We start from the raw sequence: 16,553 nt of genomic DNA, 5'->3' as shown, positions 1-16,553 counted from the left end.
TTTTTGGACCATTCACTCCATTCACTGAGTGGTAAAGTGGAATTTTTAAATAAAAAATAACAACAACAATTGTTTAAAAAACACAAAACAAACAAACAAGAATTACTTTCATTACTTGACAATTTTGATTTAATGTGATTGTTTTCTCTGACTCTTTTTCCTTTTTGTGTGATTTGTATTTATTTATATTTTTCATATTGAAATTGTATGTTTTTCGTTGTTACCTTCAGTTGTTAGATGGTTTCTTTTGTTTGTTTGTTCAATAAAACGTTCAATAAAGCTATTTGTTTAAAAAAAAGTAATTAGATATTTAATATGCGCACAGAAAAAGTGAAACAACATTGTTTGAAATCATCCGCGACGTAATAAAGGGGGGTGTCTGCGACATTTTCGCAGCTTGTTGGTGATTTTGAACACAGCCCAGTCTGTTGCCACTTCACCTCTACGTCATTTCCGTCACAGAACCGTCTTCGAGGTCTTTTCAAGATGGCGTCAACGCAGTTAACGGATGAGGAGCTTTTTTTGGAATTAAAACGTTTTGGTTTCACTCCAGGGCCCGTTACTGAGAACACTCGTCCGGTGTACCTGAAGAAACTCAAGAAGCTTCGCGAGGAGCAGCAGCAGCGAGGACTAAGACCCGGTAAAACCCGTACTATCGGTGCCATTAACAGTACCACTGGCGGCGGTAGCACAGTGGCATCTAGGCCAGTCAGCCATGACGTCACGCACCTGAATACAAGCAGGAGACCGGGCCGGAAGTCCTCCCTCCTCGGCTTCAGCTCCGACGAGTCTGATGCTGAAACCCCACTAAAGAGGAAAGGCCTCGGTCACAGCGGCAGAGCGAACAGAAGCTCCGGTTCTCAACAGCAGCCTAAGATTAGGCCTGCCTCACCGCCGAGTGTGGCTATCAAGAGTCGGTACGACCACAGCGCGACACCGAGCAGCAATTTTTCCCTGGGTCAGAACGGAGAGAGACGTGTCTCACTGGGCTGGGGAGTCGGTGACAGACCCAGTCCCGATGCGGGACTACGGCGTTACGACGACTCCGGGGACGAGGACAATTATGAGGAGGATATGGAAAAGAAATCCCGCTCTTTAAATGGTCGCGGGGCGTCTCGCCTGAATGCTAGCAAATTAGCTGGAGATTACTCAGACTCGGACGAGGAGGAAGTTAGTGGGCCAGAATGCGACAGATTGGAGCCTCGACGAAACCACCCCGGTGTGGCGTTATCTTCCGACGTTACTGATCGAGGGTCTGCGACCGATGGGCAGAACACAGAAGCGACGCCTCGTCGTTTTCTAAGCATGGTGGGGAGTCAAGGTGAGGATGAGGAGGAAGATGATTTAAGGAGAAGGGACTTTAGCCGCTTGGGAGACTCGCGGAGTCACACACTTCCAAGGAAACCCATCTACAGGTCACTTACCGAAAACCACAAAGGAAACACCGGTAAAAGCAGTCCGGCCACCGGGGAGGACGGCGCATCCAGAAGCAACAGCACCGAGCTGAGAGCGCGCTTCTCCACCTACAGCGGTCTGTCGCAGACGTACAGGCGCAACCACTCTAATCACACCCCTGCTCCCAACCATTCCTACGGCCACGCAGCGCTCAAGAGGAACGTGTCTGCTCCCGAAGACGAGCTTCTCCAGCAGTTCAAAAGGGAAGAGCTAGCTTCCTCGGGTAGTTTTAGCGCTCACTACCTGTCCATGTTCCTGCTCACAGCGGCGTGTCTCTTCTTCGTGCTGCTGGGCCTCATGTACCTCAGGATGAGGGGTTCAGGAGCCATGGAGGTGGATAGCGTCAGTGAGTATCTGCCTATTTGGAGTGTTAAAGTTGTGGCTGTTTAGGGACTATAATGCATGTAGTTGTTTTATTGCCTGGTAATGTATTCAAGTGTTTATTCTTTGTGTTGTTCCTGCTGAACAAACACCAAAGTTGGAGAGATTCCCAAATACAAACAGATCCAAAGATGAGCATTTTTAGACTGGCAGAAGTCTGTACAGTCAGTCTGCCCGAGCACAGAACAAGGGGACGGTGCTCCAAATCCACTTCCACCGATTTCTGAGGAGTTGTTTTTGTGCCCCTACAGATAAAAGGATTATGTGACCATCAAAAGAATCACGTTACACTTAAAATGATGCAGAATGTGCAAAAGCTACGAATGCACACACTAACAGTTTTATATTTAACAGAAAAAGTAATTTATGGATGTTTTTCTCAATCTGTGCACTTTGGAAACTTGTATGAGAATTGTCCTGACTGTCTGTCTCTTCTTCATTTTCAGTTAATAGCCCTCCCCCAGAGTTTGACACACCTAATGTAAGTAAATACTTTCTTCAGGCTTCCCCTACTCTTTAAGTTAAGAGGTTTTCAAATGTACAGCACAGAAAATATGATTAGATTAACAGTGTGTACCGTTTCAGTTAACTTGCAATGCTTTATTCTAATGCTGATTTATTTATTTTCTGGTGTATTTGTCACACGTTTCAGATCATCAACTAAATTGTGACATTAGATATCAGATAATCCAAGTTGGTACAAGATGATAAATGAGGATTTGAGCTGAAAACAGATCTAATGGGCCATATGTTGAAAAGTAATCGCCTTCTTGTTTAATCATTAATTAACAACAATTTAAAGAAACGTAAGAACAGGTAAGAAACAAAGACTCTGACATCCATCAGTCTGAAAAGGGTTACAAAGCCAGGCTTTGGGAGCAAACTGTGGTGAAAGCTATTCTCCACAACTGAAGAAAACTTGAACCAGTGATGAAACTCCCCAGGAGTGGACGGCCTACCGAGAGAAACAGAGTTATCAGATAGTCATGCAGAACAGTACAGTACAGTACAGTGTTTATGATTCAACAATAATTCAGTTTTATTCGTATGGCACCAATCACAAGAGCAGTTACTGAAGGTGCTCTGTATCGTAAGGTAGAGACTCTACCCTATACAGAGACAACCCCAACAACCCCCGTGACCAAGCACACAGTGGGAAGTAAAAACACTGTTTTAACAGGAAGAAACCTCTGGCACAACCAGGGGAGGGTGATGGGCGACAGACAGACTGTGGAAAAGAGCAAACGATGATAGATAAATAATGATTACATACAGAGAGGTGTGTAAGCACAGTGAGCGAACAAGAAACACTCAATGCATCATGGGAAACCCACAGTAACCTAGGCCTATTGCACTGTAACTAAGGGAGGGTTCAGGGTCACCGGATCCATCTCTGACCAGATGCTTTATCCAAGGGGAAAGTTTGAAGCCTAATCTTAAAGGTGGCGAGGATGTCTGTGCCAAACTGGGAGCTGGTTTAGTGGAGGGGGCCCTGAAAGCTGAAGGCTCTGCCTCCCATTCTACTTTTTAATATGAACCATAAGTAAGCCTGCAGTCCGAGAGTGAAGTGCTGTGTTCAGATGATCTTGTTATGAGGTCTTAAACCCTGCATGTGAGGAGAAAGATTTCCAGTTAGATTCTGGGATGAACTTGGAGCCACGAAGAGAAGCCGGTGTGAGATCAATGCCCTCGTCCCTGACAGCACTCTGGCTGCAGCGCTTTGCATCAACTGAAGGCTTTTAGGGGAGTTTTTAACTGAACAATAATGTATCACAGTAATCCAGTGTGGAGGTAATAAGCCAATTTTTAGCATTATTCAGAGATGGGATGTTTCTAATTTTAGAAATATTGCACAAATGCAAGGAAGCAGTCCTGCATATTTGTTTACTTTGCACATTGAATCCTCATCAACAACAACTCCAAGGTTTTACTAGAGTCAGTGTAAAGTATGTGGTTACATCATGTTTGTAGATTTTCAGGGCCGAGTACAACAACAGTTTTGAATGAATTTAGAAGCAAGAAATTAGAGGCCACTCAGCTCTTTGTCTTTAAGACAACCTGTCATCGTATTTCATGGATTGATAAAGCTGGGTGTCATCTGAATATAAAAACGTAGCTATGTTTTTATAATATTATTAATGCAACGTAGCCAAGGTTGGCGTCCCATTCTGATGGACATGTATGCAGAGGGGATCGTTGCTGCTGTTTGAAATATGGGCACTCGGGAAAGTCTTTGCTTTGACTTCTTCCCTTCCTATAGCAACACTTATGTCATGAGTGCTGCCACCTATTGTTCACACGAGTACTGCAGCGGCCTCCTAACAGCAGGAAAATCAGAGGCGGTGAGCAATGCGAACACTACGGAGGGTTTACTGGTGCCCTTAGGGAAGCATCAATAAGACAGAGATGGGGTAAAAATGCCGTCCACGAGAGCTCGAAGCTAAAACCACTGCTTAGCAAAAAGATCGAGGCCGTAAAAACAAACAGGTTTGGTGGCTACATGAAAAACAAGTCTGCAGAAGTCCTGTAGAGTGATCTCAACGACTCATTGGCAGTTATCACACATGCTCGATTGCACTTCTTGCTGCAAATCATGGCGTCACCAATTATTAGGCTTAGTGGGCAGTTTTACATGTTACATAGAACCACACTGACGGCCAATCAGAAGACACCTTCTCATTTAATGTTGTCTTTATTGTTGCTGCTTTCTTCATTGTAGATACAAACTGAAGACATGAAACAAGATGTGTGGAAGTATGTAGCAAAGAGAAAGTTGATAAATAACTCTAAATGTGTTTTATATTTTAGACTCCTCAAAGTTGCACAGCGTCCAGTTTTTTAGCGTTGCAGACAACCTCATAAAGCTCATCAGAGAATACCAGCATGTGCAAAGGAAGAATCTCCAACATGTTTTGAGTTGTTTTACACTTTGTTAGCTGCATACAGACACATGAAGATAAAGAAAAAGCATTAAATGAAAGGCGTGTCCACGCGTGTGTCCAGTGTAGGTTGGGTAGCTTTTTAAAAACATGATGTCATCATCTGAAAATGACATTTTCAGTTTCCTCAGTTTATCTTTGTTCATATAAGATCTGAAACATTTAAGTACAACAAACATGCAAAGATAAAAACATCAGTTTGGTGGCAGCACGACACCAGCAGGAGTAGATTGAAGCTCACTTTGTCCCAGTGTTCCTAAAGTTCTCACAGGTGTTGACTCGCTGTCATTAGCAGAGTGGGGTATCTGCACTTACCAGCTTAAACAAAACAACGCAGTGTTAAAGTGCTACTTCAATGCTTTCTAGTTTAGAATATCTAAACCTATGTAGTGTTTTGCCTAAAGCTAACCAAGCTGCAACAAACAGCAGATAAAAAAGCTCATGAAGAGCGATTTCTGTCAGAGGCCTGTGTCCAACTGTTAAACTGTAGGTCAGATAACCTGCCTGACACCTGATGACATGGCACCATGACCACGAATCTACTGTTTATTCAGATAATGCTTCAAATAAGAACTACCCACAGTGGATTAAAGATGGCTGCTGAGTGGAGGTAAAGTTGGAGCTAATACTTTCTGGCACTTTTGGCAACAAGTGCGCTCGTGGCTCGAAACGTGCACCATTTCTGAAGATACAAAATACAAAATAATCCTATTTGTCCTCAGACACATCTAGACGCTGCTTGGGGTCAGTCAGCTCTCTGAAACGATTCCTCTGCCTCCTCTGCTGGGCCTCGGCTGGGCCTCAGCTGGGCCTTCAGCTGGCCCTCGGCTGGGCCCTCGGCTGGGCGTCATCACGGAGTTTTGACTCAGAAGTATTATGATTCTGATCATTTATTCTTACATCTCCATGTTTGTATCTGTGTATAAAAACAAAGCTGCCACTGTGAGACTTGATCAGAGGTGTGAGCATCACAGCAGAGGCCTTTGTGTCAGTGACTGAGGATCAGTCTGTGGGTACACTGAGACGTGCAGGGACGTGCCGTCGGGTGAACGATCCACGCTCTGTGTTTACGTCTTTGTGTCCTGCTCTCGTTTGGTGATGAAATATTTTGATGAACTTTGACCTGAGATTCTGGCAAATTTTATATTTGAAAATCATTCAGGATTCAATGAATCAATAACTTTATTCAAACTAAAATCCATTTGAATTGGGGAAACAGATTTAAAACCAAACCCACGTCTAGTCTCGGCTCTGCCAACGAGAGCTCCCACTGCCACACTGCCCACCTGAAACATGAAACATGAGTCTTTCTTCCTTTTTGCTGTTCAGAAACGTCTCTGCTCATTGTGATGATGTCGACTCTTTTCACAACATGTTCGTTGTGTTTGTGCATTTCACGACCGAACGATTCAGAGTGGCGTGCTGCTGTTTGGCCACGCCCTCTGTGTGTAGTGTCCTTTTCCTCTGCAGAGATTTTGTCAGTAAAATGAATAAATATGCAGATCAGCGCAGTTTTGTTGGTACTTTCTAAAACAATCGTTTCTTTTTCCAGAAGGATGTGATCCAGAAGCTGCTGCTCAGTCTTCATGACCACTTGGCCTTTGTTGCTGGTAATGATGTTAATTCTTATTAACTGTATATGGAAACGATTATTTCAGTATTAGATTTATGACAGTACAGTTACCACATCAGCTAATGTGAACACAAGATTTTAACATTTGCTCCATTTTTACATCGTTTAACTTCCTTTGAAATCTGGTTTAAGAGTAAATTTTCAGACATTATCATTATGGGGTTTTACCAATATGTGTGATTTTAACAGGCTGTATTATCGTCCTTACAGAAACATGTAGCACAGATGTCTCTAACATTTGTGTGGTCTGTCCGCTCATATCAGCTCGTCGTTGTGTGTGTGGTGATCTGGGGAAGTTGGATTAAAGCGAGATTATCATCAGTTTAATCTTGTGATTACAGGCCAGCATGACTGTGGAGACCCAAATCATCCAAACCGGAGTGTGTCCATAGACGAGGCCTCAGAGTATTTACTGGTACATCCACACAACAACACATTCAATAGGAAAAGTCAGCAGGTCCATCTTTTATCACACAGTTAGTGGCAGCAGTCTGATTGTTGTCCATGTGGAGTAACCAGGTTAATGCAGCTGACTCGTGCCTTCATGTATAAACATCATAGCACCTGGCTCTGTGAGTGAATCGGCAGAAATTGCTTAAAATAAATGCGAATCATGTCTCTTCTTTCTGTGCAGGCTCAAAATAAATCGTTTAGAGGCTTGATTAACGAATCTCTGGACTGGATCATCCAAAAAGGCCAGGATGTTGGCGTGAGGTAATGTCCAGCCTCTTTGGAGAGTTCCTCGCTGCCTCCGTGAGAGCGACACATGCGCTCACTTTCTGTGCCGGTGTTTGCAGGCTGGTGGGAGCGGCGCCGGACGAGCCGGTGACTGAGGTGTCTGCGATCGCTCGGCTGGAGTCCACTCATCCCAAGATGTCCTTCACGTGCCGTTTCCGCCGAGCCTTCTTCACCATCATAAACAGAGTCCTCCTCATTGCAGTCGGTGAATAAAGCACGCTACACAAACTAAACATGGAGCTTATAATGAGGACTGTGCAGGTGGGTGCTGTTCCTCACCAGATGATTCAGAAAGCCTTACCCTCACGGTAGCGGCGGCAGTTTCTGCATCTGGTTTGTGAATGAGGGGCGAGCACCTGATGTGAGTCATTTTTAGGAGTTATCAAACATGTGTTTGCAGTGTGTCGTGATTTACCTCTGAAAACAGACACAGCTGCTTTTTTTAACCCTTTAAAGCCGGTCTGAGCAGCACGCTCCGTTTTGCGTAACTATTTTTAAATCCCTGTAGCTCTGCAACCACGTGAGCTAGCGCAATAATTGTTTTTGCATATGAAACCGGAGGAGTTGTACTTACATCTTATGCCATCAGCTTGTCCTCGGTCACAGTTTCCTTCCACATATAACTTTGCAAAAACTGCATAAAAAGCACTTGCAGCAACAAAAACATAATATTCCAGAAACACGCTTTGCCGATCTGATCAGCTGTTTGCAACACTTCCTACGTCCATCAGCACGAACTTTCACATGTCCGCCATGACCTGCCCGAAACCGGAAGTGACGTCATTTTGCGGAAATGTAGTTTTTTACCATCAGGGCCTCATGAGCCTATACTGGTGTTTTTAAAAGTTATGTTTGACTTTATGACTTTCTGTGTGGTTTCTGGGATGCTTAGGACTCATATTGCTGCTGGAAATGGTTTATTTTGATGCATATGCTGCTTTTTTGCAAATTTGCATTATAATATTTATTTTTGTTTTTCCTGCAGTGTATAAAAATTGGTGTATTTCAAAAATAAAACTATAAATAATAATAAAGATAATAAATAATAAGGACACTCAAAATAAATTTCCTGTGGTGGGAAACTATTTTGTGCAACTTTTTTGTATTTACAGTTTTGAGGGATAAGCCTCTTAAATTTCTCTAACTAGAAATATATGTTAAAAAAACAAAAACGATTTTCAATTTTTTTGTAGTTTATTGCACTTTTTTGCAATTTATGTAATTATTATGCACTTAATGCAGACATATTATTAAAATTTAAGCTATAATGGTTGTATTGATGTATAGCAACTTGAAATGCTCCCAAAAATGGCTCCACAGCATGTAAACATATAATATAAGCTCTGGTGGACTTGGTTCTATGGTAGGTCTTAAAGGGTTAATGGGATCTATTTTTTAGTCATTTGTAAAGGAAATCAGTCCAACCCCATCCAGCTGTGAGATCCATGTGGTGTTAATGCCATCATGTGATGGTCTACTGCAGTAGCAGCTAAAGTGTGTTCTGCTACAAAGACACTAAAATTGTTACTAAAGCAAAACCCACCAAGTTTCTGGTCACACAGGTGATGATTGTTTCGTGCATTTTTCTCAATAAATGATATAAAAAGTAATTTTGACACTAAACAGATCAATTAGTTTGTAGGTGAGCAGGAGCGACATTCTGTCGTCAGCTGATTGATAAGAAACGGTTCCTTAAAACCAGGATAAATGAATATTTTGACTAAATATGCCCTGAATACGTTCTTGTCAGCAGCTTCAGTGATTCATCCATCAGAGTTTAGATGGATGCAGATGTGGAGGCAGCTGTTGTGTTTGAACCTGTGAATGCTGTTTGTCTGCACAGCGGCAGCTTGTGTGTGGAGCGTGGTGTGCTACGTGAAGTATCGCTGGAGGAGAGACGAGGCGGAGACGAGACAAATGTACGACATGGTGGAGAGGATCATCGGTAAGGACCGCACCGTGTTCACTTGGACGTCAGACAGGAAGTGTGTTTGCTTATGAGTTTGGTACCTTCTTCTTATCCAGATGTGATGAAGACTCATGGTGAGGCTTGCCAAGAGAACCAGGACCTACAGCCCTACCTGCCCATCCCACATGTCAGAGACTCGCTGGTTCAGCCGCAGGACCGGTGAGTCCCATCTTTAGCTTTAGACCTCAAAGCAGTTTCCTCGGGTAATCAGATTACTGTTTTTGTTTTTTTTTAAATTTCTTTGGTTGAGGTGGGTCTGAACTTTTTTTACGTTATAAGATTTAACTTTACATCGTTGGTCTTTGACGTCTGGACAGAAACATGAAATTTTCTCAGAGCTGGATTAAAACTCAACTCTCCGTTTGTGAACAGGTATCAGTAAGTAGAATTACTGTGTAACTAGTATGTAACTCATATTGTGATATAATTTGAAGCATGTGCGGTAACGATATATATCACGATATATTCTTTTCTTCTGTATAACGTATTTTCCACACTTAAAATCCTTTAATTTTCTCAAAAATCGAGAGTGTGCCTCACGTATGAATTCTGGTTGTGATCACTGACCTCGAACCGATTTTGGCAGAAATCTGTTAAAAATGTTTTAGTACAATGTTGGTAAGCTCACTGCTTGATGTCAGAGCATTACGGCTGCCGTAGTGAGGAGCTTCACGAAGTAATCTGGGTCCTAAACTCCGTCAACTTGAGGTCCCAAAGTCAAACCAACACTAAGAGTTAAAAAAGGTCTAAATTCTTTAACCTTTAATAAAATCATCAGCGTTGCTGCTTTATTGGGTTTAACAATTAAGTTTAACATCCAGGCATCCATGAAAACAGAGTTTATTAAATTTGATGGAGTTAGAAGTTAACAGGAAGTTAGAAGTTAACAGGAAGTTAGCTCGCTAGCTTCCACCTAAACATTTCATACCATGTTCTGACTGAGAGATTTTTGAAACTAATTCAAACGTACAGCTCTGCTACCACTTCCAACATAAATGAAGACAGAAAACTAAACAGCAGTGACGTTTGCAGGGTTACTGAAGTTGGGCTACCTGGTATATAATGTTGTGCTACGTGATTGCTAGCGACACAGCTATGTTAGCATAAACACAGTGAAGTTGGAGGATGAACGCCAACTTTTTTCCACTCGATAAAAGTTAACGTGAGGGTTTCTGGTGGTCAGGGACAAATGCAATCGCATGGCAGGATGCTGTAAACGGACCAAACTTCAGTCAGGAGAACAACTGAGATAATCCATCCACAATACGAGGTTAGTTATTAATATACTGCAACAACATGGGAACAGAGCAGCTGCAGAGAATTCAACATTAATGAATCAATGTTACGGAAGTGCAGGAAGCTCAGTTTTTGGCTTTCCCCATATTTCAAAAGTGCTTCATCTCTTTGCTGTGACTGTCGCCATAATTTGCAGATGATAATGGTTGTAGCCGCTGCGATGCTTTCGACCAAAACAGGCGCAGCTTGATGACGTCATCAACATGTGCTGTCGCGATAGAGCGATATAGTCAAAATCTCTATCGTTGGCCAAATTTATATTGTTTCTATCGCCCTACCCTATGTGTAACCTTTGGAAGGTATTTGTCTGACGTGCATTATTTTGTTATTTCTTCATTTAATCTGGGGTGGAATAGGGGATATTTGTTGGATAATTATAGATTTTAATTGTTTCTAGGTATTTGATAAATTTCCATGAGTCTGTATCCCACATCATGGACGGGATATTGTATAAGAGAAATTCCGGGTTGTGCCCAGTTGGGGTGCTGATGATTTGGGGATTTTGTTCTGCAGGAGGAAAATGAAGAAGGTTTGGGAGCGAGCCGTGAGTTTTCTTTCAGCGAATGAATCAAGGATTCGAACAGAGACTCAGAGGATTGGTGGAGCAGACTTCCTGGTTTGGAGGTGGATCCAGCCTTCTCTTAATTGTGACAAAGGCTCCTCCAAAGTCTGGCAAGGAAAAGGTAACGCACTAGAGCGTCTAGTTGATCAGATGGCGTTTCAGGCCAGTTGTTTGTCTAAATGCTAATGGACCTAATGGCATGTTAACTGGTGTGTAAGCGTTATGGAGATGTTCTTACTGCGATGTTGTCATGTTGCCGTTTCAGCGTTTCCGTTGGACCGGAGGAATTCACCCCCCAACAGCCTGACCCCATGCCTGAAAATCAGAAACATGTTTGATCCAGTCATGTAAGTTCTTTCTCTGCATGTTTGATGGTCTGTTAGGATCACATACAGCACTAAAGATGTCCCAGCGTAGAGGACTAGAACGTTTTCAACACTAAGTACGTTATAAAGGAAAAGATGAACATGTGTTTTTTCTGAAAGTACGGATCGACCCTTTAACCAGCAGCTCAGGCTGGTGGTGGTGACGTGGTGTGGGGCTGATGTTGTCGGCACACGTTGGGCCTCTTGGTATCAGCTGAGCATCATCAGCTGCTTCAGTCTTGTTGCCGACATGGATACGACTCCGTGTCACAGAGCTCGGAGCTCAAATGTTCACGAGATCAGTCTCATCGTTGGGATGTGATGGAGCCTGACCTTTTGGAAAACAATTGTTGGTTGATTGTAATATTAGGATATTAATGTTACCATAACCATCTAATGGATGGAGAACGGTGCTCACTGCATTGTGTCCAGTTTGGTGGAGGTGGGGTTGTGGAGTCGGCCTTGCCCCCTTAGTTCCAGTCAAAGGAACTCTTTGTGCTTCAGCACACCAGGACATTTTGAACAGGTTCATGCTCCCAGTTTGGGGATGGCCCTTCTTTCCAACATGACGGCACAAAGGACACAAAACAAGTCATTAAAAACATGGACGAGTGAGTTTGGTGAAGAACTAGAGTCCTGACCCCAACCCGAGAGAACAGCTTTGGGCTGAAGTCGAGGGGGAACTGCACACCAAAGCCGGCCCCACAGACACGCAGTCCAACCTCTGCTGGTCGTGTTTGTTTGATTTACAGTTTCTTGACGGAGCAGCTTTTCAGTTGCTTGTTGTTTTCTCCGTGCCCGTCACTGCGGCACAGCTCCAGGTGTCCATATCTACAAACAGATCCAGGCTGTTGTGGGACTCGACCAGGTCACCAGGCTGTCAGTCTCCCTCCTGCAGATGGACTCGTCCTCACCTGAGATGAGCCCGATGAGTGTGGCGTCATCTGGAAACTTGAGGAGTTTGATGGGCTGGTGACTAAAGGTGCAGCTGTTGGTGAACAGGGAGGAGAAAGTGTAAATAGTCCTGGGGGGACTGGTGTTGATGCACCGAGCGTGTGAGGCATGCCTGCCCAGTCTGTCCGACAGGAAGTGATCCAGCTGCAGGTGGAAGCTGGGACGATTTTATAAAAAGCAGAACTAAAGTTCCCAGACAGTTTTCTGCAGAGTCCAGATGTTGGAGGGGAAACGCCGTCCCGTGTTAGGAGCATCGTCTGCTGACCTGTTGGCTCTGTGTTGTTTGTTCCTGCTGAAGGTTGAAGCAACTATTTCCTTGCACATTTAGCAAAGTCCAGTGTCAGAAGCAGCTCTGCTTTGCGTGGAAAGTTGTTGGAAGCTGGTGTTTTATATCATTTTAAGAATTACACGTTTGTTTTCGCCCTTCTGTCCTGATGGAACAGAGCCAGTAGGTGACAAACGATTGATGCTTCCTCAGTGTTTACAGACTTTCTGTTCTTGTTACCTGATGTTTTCAGGGAGGTGGGGGAGAACTGGGACCTAGCCATTCGCGAGGCCATCTTGGAGAAATGCAGCGATAACGACGGCATCGTCCATATAGCTGTGGACAAGACCTCACGAGAGGTACGCTCTGCCTGCCCACAGTTCGGCTTTCATGCTGTTGGCTGCACGTGTCACTCCCGCCTCTTTATCTTCACAGGGCTGCGTCTATGTCAAGTGTCTCTCTGCAGAGTACTCAGGGAAAGCCTTCAAGGCGCTTCATGGCTCCTGGTTCGATGGTAAATCACACATGATATTCACAATAAAACATGAAATATAGCGAATGTCTGAGAAAAAATGACCATATTGAATTTGTTGGAAGCAAATAGATGTCGTAGGTAAATCTCCCAAAACTCTTTTAATGAACGTGGACTGTAAGTGCAGCTGCTGCCAGAGTCCAGAGTCCACGCCGGTACTGATGCTGCTGAGCAGGATTACAGCGACGGTCACATGACACAGCTGCTCATCAAAGTTTTGATCCCGTGCTGCAGTTGAAGGAACCACTGAGATATTTGTCGTTGCAGTTTAGTGTTTGTAAGATTTGGATCAAGTTCAGTGACGTGCTGTGAAACAATCATTGAGTCTAAAGCAGCGTCCAGATAACCTGATTGGTTTCCTCTGATAGATGCGAGATGATCTGCTTACAGCTCTGCTGCCGCCGAACATGTTCAGAGTTTAACCAAAAACGTGGAAGAATTTCATACGAATGACTGAAAACAATCGTTTTCTATTTCAAACCCTCGCGTAACGTTTTCTAATGCACAGCCGTTATTACTGCATGAAGAGCACAAAGAGGGAACATGTTTGTCAACCTGTGATTAGTTTCTACTGTAAATAAGAGCAAACAGGACATGAAGAGCATCATTCTGAAACAGTGATCTTCACTCTGGGCTTCAGCGTGATCTCCCTACAAAATCATATAAGCCATGTAACTAAGGATGGTCTGTAACACGGGAACAGCGATCCAAGGATAAGATAAGATCACCTTTATTAGTCCCACACGTGGGAAATTTGTTTTGTCACAGCAGGAAGTGGACAGTGCAAAAGTTATGAAGCAATAATTAGAAAAAAATAGAATACAATAAGAATAAATACAGTACACAACTGTACAGAATAAAATACTATATACAGTAGAATAAAATAGATAAAATATACAATAAGATAAAAATAGAATACAAATGCTATATACAACTGAGTAAAAATACAACGATGCCAGAAAAGATTATTGCACATTAGTGTTATGGAGCTTATTCCAGACTTCGACCATTAAAAGAAAATATGTGTTGAATATTAAAAGTGAGGCTATGAAACGGAAAAAGAGTTTAATTTGGGGGATTTTTAACATCGATATCAGTAACTGAGCTTACACAAAGATTGGCTAAAAAAATAAACCAAAGTTATTGTGTGAGATGGTTTTGTCATGGAGGCCCGAACACCAGCACACTATGAATAAAGTCAGTCTGGTGTCACGCATAAGTTCAAAGTGTGACTCCAGAGTCGGCACGTACGTAAGAATCAATGAACAGCATCTGATCCAAGTCAAATGTTTTTGTGCCTAAAACCAAAATTTAAAACTGATTCGAGCGCCGGCCTGAAAAACCACTGTTGGAGGATCTGTCAGTGTAATAAATAATCACATTTAAATCAATAATCTGGACTCTTTGAAACACATAACTGGTTCATGTCAGCAGTACCGATTTAACAAACATACCAGCAGACATGATTTAGATGCTGGAAGAACAGAAATCCGTCCTTCAGGCGTTTCACGTGATAGTTTTCCAGCTTCCTGAGTGACGATGCTCGAGGCCGACAGTGAAGTAAATGTAGGTGAACCCTCGAACGCGTCTGTCAGAGTCCAGTTTGCCACAAACATGAATCAGCTTTGATTAACATGTCGCTCATGTTCATGCCCCTGTGATGGGTGAGCTCACGTATCGAGGAGCGCTGCAGTGACTGCTTCTGTTCCACAGGTAAGCTGGTGACGGTGAAGTATCTACGCTTGGACCGCTATCACCAGCGCTTTCCACAGGCACAGGGCTGCAGCACGCCGCTCAAGGCCTCCGGCCTCGCCACAGGCGTCACGAACACTACAGCCCATCTGCAGCACCACAGCGCAGCCGGCTCCCCGGGCTTCTCGTGAGGGCGGCTCGTGTTCGAACCTCCGACCGTGTCCTCCTCCCGCGTCACAGCACCAGTCTGATGCTGCTTTATAACAGGAAAGCCTTCAGCGTGTCAGCAGAGCGTTTATTTGTTTCAGTTTACTTTCTGAAAACAGGAAATTTGCAAGAGAAGATGTTCAGCAGTTTGTTTTTTTCTTAATACTCTTTATATTAGAAGCGTCACAGATTTTAGAAGTAAGCAAAGCTCTTGTGGATGTTTAAGGTTTTTGCAGAGACTCCAGTCGTCGATTATTGCGTAGTATGAAGTCCTGCTATGACGGAATACGTTTGGCCACGTGTGGCGGCGCGTGCCTCCACATAAACCTTCAGTACAACAGCGTATTTAACCTGTTTAGTATCATTTAGTAAAGACAGGCTTCTAGGTTGTGCTGTAAATATGTGAAGCACGAGCTTTGTACTCAAACCTTCAGATGCACGAGGTTCAGCTGGAAGAGCGGAGCGTCGTGGTCGCTGCGTTTGGTTTTTCAGCCACTCTTTGGGCTCGATTTGGGGGGCCTGCGGTGCGCCCCACTACTCTGTTATAGCAAAGTGTTTAACATTCACCTGGAGCTCTCGTCTCGTTATAGTCTTTATATACCCGAATCTTTGTTTCTCATATTGTTTCCCCTCTTACGTGTTGGGTCGTTAATGCGCCAGCGCGTCTTTACACGCGTGGCCTACAGAACCGATCGTGTTTCCTCACCTGTCAGCCTCTCGTACCGATGCAACCGCTGGTTTGTCTCTGAAGCACTATCACGTTTTTTACAGGTTAGAATACTAATTCCCAAATATTCCAGAGACCGTAAGGAGGCCAAGGATTCCAGGTGGTCTGAACAATGAGCGTTTTCCTTTTCGCAGTGTGAAGTTGTACAGATGGCGCAAACTTAAAATGCTCAACGGCTGCTGCAGCAGTTTGCAGTAGACGACCCAACGGTGCCTTAAACTTTTCCCTTTCTTTTCGTTGAGCTGGTGATGCATTACTGGATAATGTTAACAAACGGAGAAACTGTTTAGAGTGTGAGTAACGCCAGTTCTGCGTGACATCTTGAGATTTGGTGTTTTGTAGCAGTTTCTTTTGATATAAAACCAAAAGCTTGTATTTATTTAATTTTTGACAACCGAGCTGATATTCTTATGTCGCTGGACCTGTTAATATCTTTTCCTCCATCAGGGATGACCTTATCTTGTCAGGACGTGTACAACATGAATAAAGACTTTTCAGAAATCAGCGTTGTTAGTGCATCAGTGTAATCTATTTTTGTACGTGTGCAGCACAGCGGTCACAGGGCTGCATGTCCGTGTTTCATGTGATGGCTCCTCTGCTTACACACCTGATGTTTTATGTAAACCCTGTATATTGATATAACTCAAATATGCCATTATATGCAGTTTGGTTTCTCTTGTATGGGTGTGGTTCGACTTTGGGATTTGCAAATAATTTCAGACATTTTAATGCGATTTGTAAATTGTACAAACTGCTCATATTAAAGGTTTATTAGTTTTTATATTTGTACACGTGTGTGTGTGTTTTCTGCCGTTTGTACGCCAGACGGAAACAGTTT

General features: G+C 43.4%; 1 protein-coding gene across 2 annotated transcripts; it reads left to right on the top strand.

Moving 5' to 3' along the window:
• Nucleotides 1-391: 391 nt before the first annotated feature.
• Nucleotides 392-16,498, top strand: lemd3 (LEM domain containing 3). 2 transcript variants are annotated; one of them, XM_085138432.1, is made up of 13 exons: nucleotides 392-1,801; nucleotides 2,283-2,317; nucleotides 6,331-6,385; nucleotides 6,750-6,823; nucleotides 7,043-7,122; nucleotides 7,206-7,351; nucleotides 8,990-9,091; nucleotides 9,172-9,274; nucleotides 10,925-11,094; nucleotides 11,239-11,320; nucleotides 12,811-12,916; nucleotides 12,993-13,071; nucleotides 14,803-16,498. In XM_085138432.1, the coding sequence occupies exons 1-13, from the start codon at nucleotides 487-489 to the stop codon at nucleotides 14,970-14,972; spliced, it is 2,517 nt and encodes an 838-aa protein (XP_084994558.1). In that variant the 5' UTR covers nucleotides 392-486; the 3' UTR covers nucleotides 14,973-16,498. The 2 variants fall into 2 exon arrangements, with proteins under 2 accessions (XP_084994558.1, XP_084994557.1); XM_085138431.1 differs by having other exon boundaries at nucleotides 6,328-6,385.
• Nucleotides 16,499-16,553: the final 55 nt, after the last annotated feature.

The sequence above is a fragment of the Neolamprologus multifasciatus genome, chromosome 17 (genome assembly GCF_963576455.1).
Source record: "Neolamprologus multifasciatus chromosome 17, fNeoMul1.2, whole genome shotgun sequence".
NCBI lineage: Eukaryota > Metazoa > Chordata > Actinopteri > Cichliformes > Cichlidae > Neolamprologus > Neolamprologus multifasciatus.
This window is presented reverse-complemented; position numbering and strand designations above follow the sequence as displayed.

Coding starts and splice junctions, on each gene's coding strand:
- lemd3 (XM_085138431.1), top strand. CDS start 487: ATGGCGTCAACGCAGTTAACGGATGAGGAGCTTTTTTTGGAATTAAAA. Junction 11,095..11,238: donor CAAAGTCTGGCAAGGAAAAG/GTAACGCACTAG, acceptor TTGCCGTTTCAG/CGTTTCCGTTGGACCGGAGG. Junction 12,917..12,992: donor TGGACAAGACCTCACGAGAG/GTACGCTCTGCC, acceptor TTATCTTCACAG/GGCTGCGTCTATGTCAAGTG.